A 16,586-nucleotide genomic window follows, 5' to 3' on the forward strand; every position below is an offset into this window, starting at 1 on the left:
TCTGAGGGATCCGAGGGAGGGTACCGGGATGGACGGGATACACGGGATCGACGTAACTCCGGCTGGTCAACGTCAGGCCACCTACGAGTACGGATATGTACACGCAAAGCGAGATGAGTTGGCCGCCGCGAGCGAGTCCAACAAACATATCGACTTGGACAACGCGGCCGGGATCGGACCGCAGTTGCCCTTCCTCGATCTATCAGGAAAGAAAAGGAAAGTTAGTTATCCTTTGCTTGCTCGATCATGAAATCAGCATGACCCATCGGGGTCATAGGCGGTCCGTCAAGTCCAGCCGTAAGTTGTAACGACTTTGTATCCGTACTTTCATAAGGTACTTCGTACTGCCAGTACCTACCACCAAGCTTGTTCGATTTTCGTCCTGGACGTGAAAGCGAGAGAAACGTATCAGTAGGAGGGTCCACGTGAGGCTGGCTCACCCCCGATCCCCGATGCTTCCGAACATAAGATTTCTAGACTATTCGAAGACATACTGACTGGTAAGACATGAAGTTGTCTGTGTCTCACCAGAAGGAGTAGGAGCTTTGACCCTCTTTGGGTCACAACACAACACAGCACAGATGGAAGCCCTACGAAGTACACTACGCGGTACATGCTAAGGAGGTGGGGCAGGCGGTGTTGGAGGTCGGGATCGGAGACGTTTCAGCTGCCGCCGAGCCCGCAGCTGAATCATCTCCGCGAACTCCCGGCCCTGCCGATCAACTTGACAACCGTACACAAAACGTCCAAAAAAAATACAAAGCGCAATACAACGAACCAATACAAGGGACTGGGTACCAAGTCATGTTTGGATGGCACCTTCCTGCCGGTAGGTCCTTTGACAAGTCTGTCAAGTCGATCCTCGGGTATTACGACCCAAACCCTGGTGACTGGATTCTGAGCGTTGTCGTCACGAAATGCCATCCTCCTCAGACACTGTATCCTACCTTACCTATGCCAAACAGTGCTCACCATGGAGAAATTTACGGTACTGCCCCAACTACCTCAGGTACATCATTGTCATGTGCCTGTACGAAGAAGTACGAAGTAGTACTACTGCAGCCACAGCGCAACCGATCGTGACAGTGCATCACATGGTGGTCGTTTTTGGACGGAGTACCTACAACGTACATTCTATCGTTCCATTCATAAGGTACCTTACACTTCATCTTGTCCCTTGACAGCCTGTTACCATGATCTCGATGCTAACCGGAGCCGATCTAGTACATGTAAGACGCAGTACCAATACTAAGGTACCTACGCAGTGTTCCATGACCCTCGCGTATGAACCTCCCGTTCGCCAAAACTATCATCTAGGGCAGTCACAATTATCTGTAATATCACAAAACAGACACTGAACCCCCCTCTATGTCATCTTATGGCGAGGCCGAGACCCCGAGTCGCAAATGAGTACCACTTTTTCTCTTTGCTAGTTGGTGATAAATTGATTATCCTTCCTCCAGTCTCACGGCCTGCACATAAGGAGGAAGATGCAGCAGCAACACTACGGGTAGTTATTCCCTTGGTGTCTTACAAACACCTCCTTTTGTCGCCTCTCTCTGTGTGCTGCCAGGGGGCCGCTGTTGCTTTTATTCAAACACTGAAGGGCCCAGCTCATAGAAGCACATGTTCTAGAGGTACGAAAAAGAAGAAAACAAGAAAAAGGAAAGAAAGGAAACGCATGATTGAGCGCCTGGTCAAAACGACAACATGCCCGTGCCGTAGTAGTCACTCGGCAGCTATAGAGAAGACCTATCTTTCCATACCCACCTCTCTCCATCCGACACGCGAGCTACTCCGCCCTCACGCTCCAGCTTCTCCAAAATCTGCAACACGCCGCCGCAAGCTGGTATATGAAGTTCTTCTGGGACATCTTTGTAAATGACTTTCACCAGCTCCAACGCTGTCCACCCGTCGAGGTGGGCATGGGGCCGGGCAGTGCCGTGTGCGGCCTTGGAGGACCGCAGGGTGCGAATTACTTGATCTTCGCGTTCTTTCCTGTGGCGGACGTATTCTTCGATTCTGGCCGGGCCGTCCGAGACGACGGGTCCATGGCCCGGGTATGCCCGACCCTTGAAGAGGCGGCGCATCCGCTCAAGGCTGGCGAGATACGCGGCTAGATCCTCAAACACGGTGGTGCCCTGCCCGAGCACATTGTCTGCAGTAAACATGGCATCTTCTTCGGCCAAAACGAAGGTCGTGTGGTCGTCCGTGTGGCCCGGGGTGTGGAAAGCGGTCAAGCTGGCCCCTTCAGCGGCAAACGTTTGGCCATCGGCTATGTCGCGCTGGCCCTCCTCTGGCTGGTTCTTATAGACTTTAGCATCGGGGCAAAGTTGCAGGATGTTGCTGATTCCCCCCACATGGTCGTGGTGCCAATGGCTGATTAGAACCGTCTCGACCTGGGCCTCCTCCCGTTGCAACGTCGATTTTATGGCTGCTGTCCACGAGGGGCCACCTTCGGCCGTGTCGATGAGGATGCGGCGGCTACCCGTCCCAAGCAAATACGTGTTGGTTCCCTGCAATGTGAATTTGCCTGGGTTCCCTCCGAGAATACGGATACACGCGGGGCTTAGACGTTCAACCTCTGGCAAGGGAACGAGTTGCCCCGCCATCATGCTTTTGTACCTCAAGAGCGCACTGGTTGGCAGAAAGCGGGAGGGGCGTCTCAGTGTCAGTCTCAGTCTCAGTCTGCGAAGCATGAAGCATGCCCGGCCAGGAGCGCCGATTGAGGTCTCTGAGTTGGAGTTCTCAACCCCAAACCTGGCAGGTGTCGTTTATATAAGGTAGAACGCGGCATAAGAGTGGACGCGGAAGCGGAGAATTGGCGGGGTTACAGTACTAAATATGCATGCATGGTCCAGTCTTTACTGCCGAGGTCACATATGACATACCTGCGGTAAGGGCAAAGCAAGTATGAGGTCGGTGAAGAGATGAGGTGTGGCGGTGCGTTGTGGCTCGCCATCGCCCGTTCAATAGCTCGTCTGGAGTTTGTTCGGATACTCTTAGCAATCTCGGTGAGGCATGGTAACTAATTAATTTAAATACGGAGGAGGATAATGTCCTACTCCGTCGTCCTGTACTGATGAACGGATAATAGGGAAATGAAATTAACACTTTCCCGTTATTTGCGTCGGTTCGGTTCCCAATCCGCATTTAACTTACTTAAGAAATACATGAGCATTCTCTTGCCAGCAAGTACGAAGTACCTGAATTACTAACCAGGGGCTAAGAGGTTGGCTATCTCTTATCTTATCGTCAAGTGTCGCTGTTCTTATCGGCAGGCTCCACTGCGAAGCTCGTGTGTTGGTCCCTGTGGTACTCTGAATTCTTGGGGAATTGGCAGGGAGCTATTGCTACAATACAGTACATTGGGAATCACGATCTTTGCCACTTTCCGGCAAGAGACTTCCCGTACTGCCCGTACTGCCCGTACTGCGCAGATGCAAGAGCATCCTTATTGAAGTGTACAACACCTATTGTCTTTGCTTGACATTCTATTGTTTGCTAGATATAATAGTTTGTTTTTCTTCGGCGACATTTGCCCCTGATTGGCGACAAGACCAGCCATCGGAGGTAGCAGCTTCACGAACCGACAGGTCCCATCCTTTTTGTCCTTCAAGAGACCGAAGCTAATACAGAGCCCAGTCTTCGCAGTTGTAACCTCCCCATCTTCCGAATAGACCTTCGCCTTCCATCGCGATACTGTGACGTCTCGAGAACAACTGAAGGAAAAAGAAACAAAAAAAAAAAAGAACAAAAGAAAAGATTTCCGATCTCCTCTCTCCTCTTGTCACCAAGGCAAAAAACGTGAGCGCAGAATCCGTCCCAGGCTGCCTCAACTTGCAGTCCACACCTGCACGGCCTCTACGCCGGTCAGCCACCTTCATTCTGCCGTTATCGTAACCTCGGAGCGAAATGACTACTCGACCGGCAACACCTCTGTCCCCCAAACAGGCGAGGCTCAAATCCCCAGCTCCGGGGATGCCCACATTTGGCTGTGGTTTGTCTTCCCATACTTACACACACACACAATATGCCCCTCCCCACAAACGAAGGGGATGTAAATGGGCCAGGCTGATCGCCCGTAGAACACGTCCAGCGTCTGCTGTCGCAGTCTCAGGACCACACAAACCAGTCTGTACATCACTACAAGATGATTCTGAGGAACGTCTTCGAGCAGACCCCCGTCATCCCCCAGACCACTAAGAGCAGCAAGGGACGACCCAACACTTCTCTTACGTCCAATTACCTCTGCCTACAATGTTCCTCTATCGTCTCTGAGGAAGAACGTCTAGTCCACGGCAACGCAAAGTCGCATCGTTTCTGTAAGCTGTCCCAGTCCCAGTCCCAGTCCCAGTCCCAGTATTCCCATATACAGCTCCGGTCCAACTTTGCTGATTCCGGCCAAGTTGTCGATTCACGAAGTGGGACCCTCTATTGCCAAATATGTGACGACCTGGTCTGGGACCCTACCCTTGAGGACCTGAGGGTACGCAAAATGGGAACAGGGACCTTCTCAAGTAAGCCGACTTGCCCAGAGCTCCAGTTCACACAGTCTTGTCTTGGTTCATCCGCTGACGCATAGCGCTCTGTCCAGGTCGCAAGAGGAAGCACGAGGAGCTCTTCTCGGACAGCTTCAAGGACAGCCCTCTCTATATCTCCTCAAATACCACAACAGCCTCTTGTAAGGCCAGCGGGCTGCGTGGCATCTACAACGCTGGTGCCACTTGCTATCAAAACGTCGTGCTCCAGAGCTTCCTCCATAACCCGTTGCTGCGCAACTTCTATCTCGGCGACGGTCACCCTAGCAACGATTGCACCCTGCCGAACTGTCTGAGCTGCGCCATGGACGACATGTTCCAGGACTTTTACGCCGTGGAGAACACAAACGGGTTCACGGCGGCGAGCATTCTCTCGGGCTTTTGGATCTCGGAGAAGAAGGCGTTTGAGAACTTGGTGACGACCAAGGAGCAAGATGCTCACGAGTTCTTCCAATTCCTGGCCGAGGAGTTGCACGAGCGCAACGGGGACGGTAAACGTCCGGAGACGGGTAGCGAGCACAGCTGCAACTGCATCATTCACCAGACGTTCTATGGTAAACTGCAAAGCACCACGACGTGTCAGAATTGCGGCGGGGTCACCAACGCTGTTCAGTCGTTCTTAGACCTCAGCCTCGGCCTCGACCATCTGACCCAAAAAAGGACCAAGAAAACGGGAACCAAGAAACCCGCGCTCACGCTACAAGAATGTCTGGAGGAAGAGTATGTCAAGTCGGACAAGTGTGAATATCGCTGCCACAAGTGTAGCTCGGCGCAGCAGGCCAGACGGGATACGAGTATTAGGCGACTGCCAAACGTGCTAGCAATCCAGCTTAAGGTATGTCACCCGGCCCCCTCGAGTGTGTATTCGCTCACGCACACGCACACGCGCACACACACACACGTGCCTTGATGGATCACGTTCATCAAGCTGACGGCGATGGGACACTCTGTAGAGGTTCGAATACAAGCAGGGCCGGCACGACCGAGCGCCATCTAAGATTGACACGACAGTCAGCTTCCCACTGCAGCTGAACATGCTGCCCTACACAAGCAGAGCCAGGGCGAGTGACACGCGGGAGTCGTATGACTTGGCTAGGTCATGCACGTACGACCTCCTCAGCGTTGTTGTTCATGTTGGCGAGATCGACACTGGTCAGTCCTCAGTCCTGGGCCCATGTGGCCTTATCTCATGATTCCCGAACAAAGACGGACCAACTAACCTGCGAGTTCACCCCTTACCAGGTCATTATGTGTCCTATTGTCGTGTCGCCGACCAGTGGTTCAAGTTCAATGACCACAAGGTCGAACTGGCATCCAAATCCGACGTCCTTGGTGCGCAAGCCTACCTGCTCTTCTACATCGTCCAATCTCTCACGTGAGGAGAGTTGGGTTGACGAGCTTCCTCCCTCTGCCTATCCTACCTCGGATGCCTTGTCTTTTTGAAATACATATATGAGCAATGGCCAAAAATAAGTCGAGAAACCGAGGCACCTGATCGCTTAGTCAAAATGGGGTGACCGGAAGTCCAATGGGCCTGGGGACGGGAAACCAAGAATCTATGCATTATTCGGCGTTGGTTAGGTAGACTGGTCCTGTAAGAGGTGGAAGAACGTTTGCATAGGGTCTCGCCCAATCCCATCATATCGGTGTTAATGAATGAGCGCGGTGCATATACATATACATCTTTCGTTTAGTCTTATTTTGAATCCGGAAACTAAGGTACCTTATCCTTCAGTTTCCTTCACCCTTTCTTTTCATAAGGTAGGTACTCGTCATGTCATCATAAGAAGAGACCTCCACAAATCCAAAGCCGGCCCGTGCGTCGCTGTCCGTCTATTGTTGTCGCGCCGTCATACCAACACCTTTTGGGGCCATCTATCATCATGCGACTCGATAAGGCGACCTAATCGCGCCAGTTCCAATGTTCGCAGGTAAAGTTCGCATAGGACCAGAACTCGTTGTTCAGGTTCTTGGCATGCGTGGGTTCAAATGTCGTGCTCCTGAGACCGAACGACTTGTACACCTTACCCAGCAGGTCCCCTTCATCCGCTCACCCGTACACACGATGACCTTGGCGTCGGTGCTGCCCGAAGAGTTTGCCATCCAGCGGGTTGTCATGGCACCTGTGATGTTGGCCACGTTTTTAGCCACGTTAAACCAGATAGCGTCGCCGGACGGGGAAAAACAAAACGTACCCGCGGTGCCCCTTGTCTCAGACTAACGAGGATGAAATGAATTACATACCATCAGGTTCTTCAGGGCGACGAGCACACACGGTGCGGAGAGGATAGCGATTGTGTCTTTCTCGGTCGTCCCTTTCAGCAGCTCGCCAGCCAGTAGCCTGGCCGGTTCATCCGAATACTATGCGGTCGCGATGACAGGTCAGTGTCGGCCTTCTCGACGGAAACACTTACCCCGGAGATAGAGAGAAGGGAAAGGGGGGCCAAGGGGAAGAGGCGGGGTTTAATCGCGAAGACATACCTAAAACTGTGACTTGTTCCATCCCTCCATAGAAGCCTCCATCGTTGTTGGATTGAGGGGCGTGTGATCCGGCCGGAGCATAGATACAGAAGATGTATGATTGTATTCGTTATATAAAGGAAAGAAGAACAGGAAGGTGTGGGTATTCTAAATATATCTACCCCTTTTCCACGCGAGGAATATAGGGCTAATCTAGCTAATAGAAACACAGAAAACAGGCTTACGTGTTTTTAGTGCGATATACCCCCTAATTACTATACCCTGATTAGCTTAGTAATTACTTAGCCTAACCTCGCCGGCGCTTTATAGTTAATCTTAAAATAGCTTTAAAGAGTAATTACGTATCCTTTAAAGTCGAGTTAAAAGGCAGGTAAGGAAGCTATAAAATAAGAAAGAATAATAATAATAGTAGTAAATAATAAAGGAAAGTGCTATTTAAAGTAATTAGTAGATAGGGGAGGAGCCGGATATAAATAAAAGGGGTTTTAGGCTCTTCGGAGCCTTCTTTTCCCTCCTATAACCATAATCCCTTTTTAAGGATTTTTCCGTTATTTCTATCCGTCCCTAAATTTTCCGATCTTCGTTAAAATAGCCCTTATTTCTCCCTTAAAAGCGCTATAGTAAGTTACCGGAGCTCTGTTTTTTAAGATAGGTGCTAATAGTAGCATTGTTTTAGGCTCCCTTAACCCGTTCTTCTAGCGTTAAGGTCGCTAGTGCCGGCCTAACTAAGCCTGCCGGTGTTTCTAAGACCCCCGGCAAAAAACCTAATATAAGTGCTCCGGTCCCTTAGCTTCGTGCTTCCGTTTACAGTCGTAAGGCTCCGGTTACTAATAGATTAGTAGACTCCTAAGAAGCCTAATAAAAAGTCCACTAAGGCCGCTAACCCTAACTTTATACCCGTCCCCTTTAATCCGCCCTATATATAGTGCGTTAAGGGTATTTACTCTAGAAAACAGAGCTTATTTAACTATTACGTTTCTATGGATAGGCGCTCTAATCGTTACCGTAAATGCTACGATAGAAATTATACCTATTCGTAAATATAAGTTCTACCCCCTAGTTACTAAGAGTTACGATCGAAGATAAAAGCTCCGGGTTAAATCGAAATAAGGAATTTATACTCCGGGGTGCTTCTACTAATAATAGTTCCTTAGTTATTATAGTATAATCCCCTTAGTTAAGATATTGGTTAATACCGTGACGGTCCGTAAAATAGGACCCCTTTCCGATAAAGATAATCGTAAGGTAAGTGTTTTAAGTCTTATTTCTCGATCGTAAGGCTCCGGCTAATAGTTCTGGCGCAGTTCTTTATAAAATTAAAGTAATATATTAAGTAAACGATTAAATATTTAAAAGACGATAATACTAAGCAGTTCTTTAATAAAAAGGAGCTTAAATACTTGGCGGGCCCCGGCGAGGAGGGCTTAACTAAGCCTATTTTCTCGGCTTATTTCGAAAGTTTAGTGGAGGAGGTAGTGGCTTATCGCCTCGGCGACTAGCTTTAGCAGCAGAATATTACTCCCGTTATATCCTCCGGAGCCCCTTAGGGTCAAGTTATTACGCCGATTACTGGAAATAGCGCTATTATTAATAGTGGCTCGGTTATAGTAGATAGTAGTAAGACTACGGCTCCGGGTGCTCCTAATAGAGCGTAGTGATAGTATTTAGGTTCGCCGGATATTAGTTTATGTGTTTTGCTTTTAGCTCTTAGGAGTTAGTATATAGCTTAGGCGTTAGGTTAGTACTATAGAGAGATACTACTTTTACTTTTGCCCTAATCTTACTATTCCGCCGGCGTGCGGTGCGCCTCCGGCGCCTGATTCTTAATGTTAACTTCTCCGGTTTACCCCCTCCGTGCACTCGTTATATTAAGATATACGCGGAAGATCTCGAACTTTTATCGTGGGAGTACCTTCGTTAATCCGTCTACCGGTATAAGGCTCGTAGCTAAATAAATAACCCTAAAAGTCCCTTTACTATATTCTTATCGAACCTATAAGCGTTAAATATCTATATATCTAAGCCGGGTTTCGATCCTATAGCCGTCGTCCACTATAAGCCTAATTATTTAAGTATTATCGTAATTAATATCCTAAGGGGATTCAGGATTAAAGCGTATCTCTACGAATAGACGCTTTAATCCTATTATTTCCTTCGCGACATACTCTAGAGCGAGCAGCTCTACTTCGGTTATAGACGTAGTAATAGTTACTTACCTTGTTACTTTCTATCCTACTAAATCTCTAAACAGGCTAATAAGATAGGCTTAGGAAGATCGTTATATATCGATATCGTTAGTAAAAGAGGCGTTACTCGCGATTACTATAGCCTATAAACTAATACTCGATCCGTACTAAATTAAGAGGTTCTTAGTTATATATAAGTAATGGATAGCTTAGTTCGCTACCTTATAATACTCCGGGGATAGGTTTTTAAAAAAGCGGCAAAGGATAGATACCGTAAAAGCTATATTAGGACGTATTATTACTACTATATATAATAATAATCCGACCTTTTCCTGGTACGATTTAACCTCTTAAGTCCTGGCTTCGTCTTCTCTCCTCCGGTATTCTATAACAGGAATAGGAATCGCTAGGTATATATTAATAGCGTCTAGATTAAATCTAGCTACGATCTTCTCGATATATAAGTCGTGGCTAAGTAAAACCTTACGCCGGGGGCGATCTCGCGTGATCTTAATCCCTAGGAATTATTCTGCGTTACCTTTTTCTAATACTTCGAACCTCTTTTTGATACCGTTAATAAATCCTAAGGGCGTTCGTAGCCGTGTTCTTATAGAATAAGATAAGGATATCGTCTATAAAAAAGATAATAAACGTGTCTCGAGCTACTATTATAACCGCGCAGATACGGCGTTGGAGTGGTTCGGCAGACGGTCATATAACCCCCCCTTTTAAGGCCGCTGGATCCGCTGCCCATATATATATTAAGGACAGGCTCGGGATATCCCTATTAAGGGATTAACACATAATTATTATCCTCTTTTATAATTACTTATTCCACGTTTAAGGTATCTTTTTAGCTTAACTTATATTGCCCTGATTAGAATAGTGACTACCGACCTACTTTTTCGCTAAAGGTTATAGCGGTATTAGTTATATTTTGGTTATATATCGTGGTTTCGCTGGACTAACCTCTTTATCTAATCTTTATCTTAACGATCTATTGCTACTACGTCTTTATCCAGTTATAATATAGTACTCGGAGGCGGATTTATTCGGCGTTCCTAAAGTGTTCTGACCCTGATTAGAGTAATAGAGGCGCTTAAAGGAGGTTCCGGCCCTCCTAAATAGACTATTAGTTAATAACCTTAGGAAGAATATAAAGATAACGACTGAGGAAGGATTTAACGCTTTAAGACTAAGGGGAGATTAGCCCTAATAAGATCAGAAAAAGAAATAACTGCTTAGGTAAGAGTTAAAGAACTATTAACACTTTTAATTATAAGACCCGCCGCCACGGAGGTAGTAATTATAGCGGAGGAAACCGATTAGATTATGATAGAGTTAGATTCCGGATATAGAATAGACTCGATAGGGGGCTTATAACCCCTACCACTAACTAAGATAGACCCTTGTACGACGGCGAAGAAAAGATAAGACCGCTAAGAGTAGCTTACTCGGATTAGGGTAACTAAACCCTAGCAGATCTAATAAAAAGATAATACCGAGCGTGGGAGCGAAATAATAATACCTAATAAGAGGACCCGATAGTCTAGTAAGGACCTTTATAGACCCCGTAAGCAGGTCGTGATACTTCTTCGTAAGACTTAGCGGGTAATGCTTTTAATATTAATATCCGTGAGTATAGTCCCTTTATTAATAGGTAATCTTCTAATCGTGGGGGGCCTTTTCCTTCGAGATAAGTTAGAAAAGCTAGACCCTAAAGATAAGTATTAAGGAGTAAAACCTAGGACCGCCCTCTCGTTAAAGACATTATCACTCTTATTAAGATAAGATAATATATATAATAACCTAGCTAGTATCTAGAATACCTATAGGATCTTCTCGCTAGACGATTAGTTCGAAGAACCTTTCCCTAAACACCCTAAGCGCCCTAACCCTATTATTATTATTCGCCCACCGCCTCGCACTTGCACCTAAAACACTATAGATACTTAGACTTAGTATCGCGAGCCTACCCCTATTATCGTCGTTAGCGACTCCGACGATAAGGCTCCCTCGCCGGCTATTCCTCCTATTCTTACACCTACCACTTCTACTACCTCTAATTAGGGGAACCACGATATCGGGGCTACGGCCTTACCTCCGCTCGCTTCTAGGCCGACTACTATATCTGCCGCGGCTCCGGCTGCTATTTTAATAACTGCCCCTAATACTGCCCCTATTACTACCCCTGCCTAGCCCGCTTCGAACGCTTCCCCTACCACTGCTAAAGACCTAATTAAGCTACTATAAGCCCTAATAAGCCGTGACTAAAAGAGCACTATTACCGAGGTCGTTAGAGCCCTACCACCTACTATTACTACGTTAAGAGCACTCCTAAATCCCCCCGCTACTAGAGCTCCCCGCTTTAGTGGTAAGTCCCTCTCCACGTTCCTTTAGCAGTACGATAACTATACTAAGCTTAACCGCCTTAGTAAAGCCGATAAGATCACCTACGTTAACCTATACACGGATACGGCTAGTCGTCCCGCTATCGAACGCCTAGTTAGAGAGGTTTAAGCCGATAAGGGCGGTTAGTCTAATCTAGTTAAGAAGCTTATTAAAGAATTCTCTTATCTAGATCCTAACTACTAACTTAACTTCTCTTATAAGGTTTATTAGCTTCGGGTAAAGCATAAGACGTATAAGATTAATAGCGTTCGTTAGGTTAGGGACTTACTATAGTAAATTACTATCTAAAAGGCTAAGGCTAAGCGGGTTTAAGGTATTTTTATCGAAGACTCCGAGCTCTACGGTATTATCCTTACTATTCTGTATAGAGATATCTATATATTTATTACTAATAAGCTTAAGATTTAAGGCACCGACTTAAGAAAGATAGTTAAGAGCTATAAGCTACTTTTAGACCTGCTACGCGAGTAGTCTACAGATATCTAGGAAGCAGAGGGTAAGCCTATAGATAAGGACGCTATACTAGGTATAGCTAAGTCTAATCAGCCTAATAGTACCGCTTTCCAGTCTATAATCTTAAGGCGGCCTACTATAGTCTAGGAGTCTATAGCCTCTTAATCGGATATAGATAAGCTCGCCGACCTCCTTAAGAAGTATACTATTTCCCTTATCTATAATAAAGCTAAAGGCGTTAGGGGTATTACCGCCTAAATACTCGCCCTATCTAAAAGGATAGACACGGAGAAGGTCTAAGCCCTCCTCACTATAAAGTCTAATCTAAAGAACGCCTTTTATACCGTCCTGAAGCACGCCCCTTAGCCTACGATAACTACTTTAGTGCACTTCACCACCCCTAATCAGGCTAACGGTACCGCTTCCTAGCCTAATAACGCCTAATACACCGAGGAGATCTATTACGGAGGACCCCGCCCTGGATATAATAACCGGCGTAATAATAGCCGCCCGACCTAATAACACGATAACTGCCTAGGATAATAAAGAGATGCCTAGAATAACGGATAGCCCCCGCTAGCTCGCTACTACTACTATAGCTAAGAAGGGTATCGGAGAGATAACTACCCTATCCTAATCCACGATAACGCCTATAACCTAGTTAAGTAGGAGTTCCCCGCGTATTTAGTTATAGATTAGACCGGTACCTAGGTAGCCTGCCTAGAGAGCGAGCTACGAGTTAATGAGTACTAGCCACACTAACGCCTTATACTATATTAGCTAGCCACTAAGCTTTATAGCCGATTTAAGGAGCTTATAGACCTTTATATTAAGATCTTCTAGCCCGCTACCCTCCCCTATAAGACTAATAAGACTAATAGGCTTATAATTAAGTATATAGTTAAGCAGATATAGAAGTAGCAGACCGGTTAGAGTGGTTAGGCCACCTAAGCCACTTAAGCCTTAAGGGTTACTAAGGTCACGGGATCTATTAACTTTATTATAGCTAGAGTGTATACTATATCTATATCTCGACATACTTCGACTAACCCCTAGGACCCTCTTCGCACCACTAGGAGCGGTAGAATCAGTAAACCCACGCTAAAAGTAGCTAGTTCCCCTAATTAGGCCGTTTAATAGACCCTAATAACTCCGGAACGCTCTTAAAGGGTTATAGAGATAGTTAACGATACTAATATAGACGACGGTCTAACCTCTAATTCGATAACCCCTATATCTAGACCCACTACCACCTCGATTACTACTCGGCCTATCTCGCGAGCCTCGGCTTAAAAGGATACCGTTAACTTATTTAACTAGGAGGCCGTTATATAGAAGGTCCGGGAGAAGAGCCTAAAGCACCTTTTAGAGATAGAGGTTAAGGTTCCTATAGTTTACCTCCTCTCCACTAATAGAGCTATCCTCGCGGACTACGAAGAGACGCTAAGGTTAATCGGCAGTTAGGTAAAGCCTTATAAAGTTATCCGCTTAATCCCTAAAGAGGCCTTTTTCACGGACTCCTTACCCCTAGGACCCGAATATCCTGTATAGCTTACGAATACCACGACTACTACCTCTACGCCTAATAGTGCCCTGTCTATTACGCCTACCCCGATAATTAATAAACTAAAGCCTCCTACTATTTACGCTAAGTATATAACGATACGGGTTAGCCTAACTAAGCGAATAGCTAAGGCCTACCCTACGGAGGATTATTTTTACGTAGTTATTAATATAGGAGCCGTCTTTAATACTATCCGGCTAGATCTCGTGGAAAAGCTAGGATTACGGAGCCGTATAGGGAAAAGTAATATCGCGATTAAGGGAATTAACAATATAGATAGGGTAAACTACGCAGGATATCTAAAAAAGCACCTTTAGGTCGGGGACTAATATAAGAAGGTCTATTTCGTCGTGATCGAGAGAATAAGGCCTAGGATACTTCTTAGCCTACCGTTCTTACTTAATATTCACGCCTCTTTCACCTATAAGGACGGATAGATCGATATAGACTTCGCCCACGGGGACGCCCGTATTATTATCCCTATTGCTAGTAGAGAATAAGTCGACGACCGCCCTTATAGATAAAGCTAGCCTAAGTTTAAAGAGGAGGAAAAGCGTTAAGAGGAGGAGGATTTAATCGATCTAAGTATCGGATAGTAGGGGGAGGATGGTATCCCTTATAGTTAGTCCGGGGCCGCTACCTTAATATCGAGTAACGATAAGACTAGCGGTTCGCCCGATTAGGGGGCGAAAGAGAAGGAGAAGGCGAAGAAGGAGAAGACGAAGAGGAAAAAGAGCGACGACGATATTTTCTTTTATTTAGATAATAAGGATACTACTACTTTAGTAGCCTTCCTATTTACAGAGGAGGTAAAGCCCCTAATAAAGAGAATTTATATAGCCTCGAGGACGATACCACGAAATTAGGGCCGAGGATATAAGAGGTGTATCGCGGAGGCTCCCTATATAATAACTACGACTATATAATAATAACTAATTCACACTAACCACTTATCTTTTTCGACTTTTCCACACCACTATTAGCCTAATCACCCTAATAGCCTCTTAGTCTTATATTTTCGAAAGAACCGGATAACGTAGGATAATTCCTAGATAAAAGCGCTCGAAGCTCTAAAGAAAAAGGAGGATAGTATTACTAGTATAGCCGCGGTTACGACGAGGAGGCTATAGTAGCTGAAGAGGAAGAAGTCCTAGGATCTTATTAAAGAAGCATACTATCCCCCTAATTCCGAAGGCGTCTTTACTATATAGAAGCCTAAGACTCTTAAGGTTCACCCTCTTAAGGACGTCCTGTCCGATAGAAGTGTCCCTGATAAAGACCCCTATTAGAAGAAGAATATCCTCGTAGAAATTAAAGAGGAAGACTAGGAGCTAGAAAATAAGCGGTTCGTTAGCCTAATTATACTAAAGTTTTCTAAAATCATACCCCGTTCACGCCTTATACCCGAAAGACTTAACGCTATCCTGGAGACTATCGACTACTTAACCCCCAAGGAAAAGGAGCTCCTGATAAAGGTCCTCCTAAACCGAGAGGCAGCTATTACGTAGGATTAAACTAAGTACGGCCGCCTTAACGAACGGGTAGCCTCTTTATAGAAGATTCGAGCGGTTCCTTATAAGACGTAGTAGGCGAAGGGGATTCCTATCCCTAAGGCTCTAGAGTCTATAGTCGTGTAGATAATAAAGGACCGCCTTAAGAAAGATATAATCGAGGAGAGCTATATAGCCTATCGTAACCCCTAGTTCCTAGTTAAGAAGAAGGACGGTAATATACGGCTTATTAACTCGGCTACTAAGATTAACGCAGTGACCCTTTAAGATACCTTTATACTGCCTAGGGCTAACGAGTTCTCCGAGGATTTCGCTATATATAAGCTTATATCCCTTTTAGACCTCTTTTCCGGCTATAATCAGGTTACCCTTAACGAGGAGTCTTAAGATCTAACTACCTTTACGACTATCGTTAGACTCTTTAGGATATATACCCTTCCTTAGGGGGCTACTAATGTAGTGGCCTAGTTTATACATATTATAACCTATATCCTTTACGACCTTATTCCCTAGTACTATAGACCCTTTATTAACGATATTATAGTAAAAGGACTAATAACCACCTACGAGGATACCCTAATTAGACTAGGAATTCGCCGTTTTATAGCCGAGTATATCACTAATATCGATAAAGTGCTTCTTAACGTGGAACTAGCTAGAGGCACTATCGTAGGTGTTAAAAGCTAGTAGTATTAGAAAGTAGCTATTATCGTGGGCTATATCTATAGCACTAATAGTTATTCCCCTAAGCAGGCTAAGATAGCGAAGGTCCGAGAGTAGGAGAGGTATAGCACGGTTTCTAACGTTCGTTTATTCCTCGGTCTCGCTACCTTTTACTAAGTCTGGATTTATAAGTTCGCTATTATCGCTAGACCCCTAACCGACCTACTACAGAAGAATACTACCTTTAAGTGGGAGGAGCCTTAATAATACGCTATAGACGCCCTTAAAAAAGCCCTTACCACTACCCCTATCCTAATCACTATCTAGTACGGCGAAGGCGTAGGAGTTATCTATATTATTATCGACGCTAGTATAGATAGATAGGGTAGAATCCTCGGGCAGTACGTTAAGGATTAAAGAGCCGTAGCACGGTACGAAAGCGGACGCTAGTCTCCTATAGAGAGGGTCTATAACGCTAGTAAGCTAGAGCTAAGGGGAGTCCTAAAAACCCTTTAGCGCCTATATAACTACCTCTATAGGGTTTACTTTATCCTCGAAACCGATACCTAAGCCCTTTTATCCTAGTTAAAAGGATCTGCTCCTAACCTCCCTAATACCCTGATTACCCGATAGCTCGTCTAAATCCGGCTCTTCGACTTCGACGTTAAGTATATTAAAGGATCTAAGAACACTATAGCCGATAGACTCTCGCGAATACCCGGAATACCCTTTAATCAGGCTAATAACGATACCGAAGGAGACCTAAACGACTTCG

General features: G+C 45.7%; 4 protein-coding genes across 4 annotated transcripts; 2 read left to right on the forward strand and 2 right to left on the reverse strand.

Annotated features, from left to right (window-relative positions):
- Positions 1–28: 28 nt before the first annotated feature.
- SODALDRAFT_324374 (hypothetical protein) lies at positions 29–1,410 on the forward strand (the record flags this gene model as incomplete). The annotated part of the gene is made up of 7 exons (XM_028609876.1): positions 29–220; positions 278–297; positions 478–500; positions 582–733; positions 788–829; positions 966–1,047; positions 1,352–1,410. 7 exons carry the CDS (start codon positions 29–31, stop codon positions 1,408–1,410), a joined length of 570 nt encoding a protein of 189 aa, XP_028465705.1.
- Positions 1,411–1,739: 329 nt separating this feature from the next.
- On the reverse strand, positions 1,740–2,612 carry SODALDRAFT_278585 (metallo-beta-lactamase superfamily protein; the record flags this gene model as incomplete). The annotated part of the gene is made up of 1 exon (XM_028608122.1): positions 1,740–2,612. The coding sequence occupies one exon, from the start codon at positions 2,610–2,612 to the stop codon at positions 1,740–1,742; it is 873 nt and encodes a 290-aa protein (XP_028465706.1).
- Positions 2,613–3,915: 1,303 nt separating this feature from the next.
- On the forward strand, positions 3,916–5,920 carry SODALDRAFT_312255 (ubiquitin carboxyl-terminal hydrolase; the record flags this gene model as incomplete). Its single annotated transcript, XM_028609193.1, has 6 exons — positions 3,916–4,000; positions 4,089–4,325; positions 4,410–4,520; positions 4,586–5,376; positions 5,495–5,693; positions 5,784–5,920. The coding sequence occupies 6 exons, from the start codon at positions 3,916–3,918 to the stop codon at positions 5,918–5,920; spliced, it is 1,560 nt and encodes a 519-aa protein (XP_028465707.1).
- A 524-nt stretch (positions 5,921–6,444) lies between these two features.
- Positions 6,445–7,064, reverse strand: SODALDRAFT_360196 (hypothetical protein; the record flags this gene model as incomplete). The annotated part of the gene is made up of 5 exons (XM_028614242.1): positions 6,445–6,510; positions 6,606–6,664; positions 6,737–6,758; positions 6,786–6,882; positions 7,036–7,064. The coding sequence occupies 5 exons, from the start codon at positions 7,062–7,064 to the stop codon at positions 6,445–6,447; spliced, it is 273 nt and encodes a 90-aa protein (XP_028465708.1).
- Between the last annotated feature and the right edge of the window lie 9,522 nt (positions 7,065–16,586).

The sequence above is a fragment of the Sodiomyces alkalinus genome (genome assembly GCF_003711515.1).
Source record: "Sodiomyces alkalinus F11 unplaced genomic scaffold SODALscaffold_6, whole genome shotgun sequence".
NCBI lineage: Eukaryota > Fungi > Ascomycota > Sordariomycetes > Glomerellales > Plectosphaerellaceae > Sodiomyces > Sodiomyces alkalinus.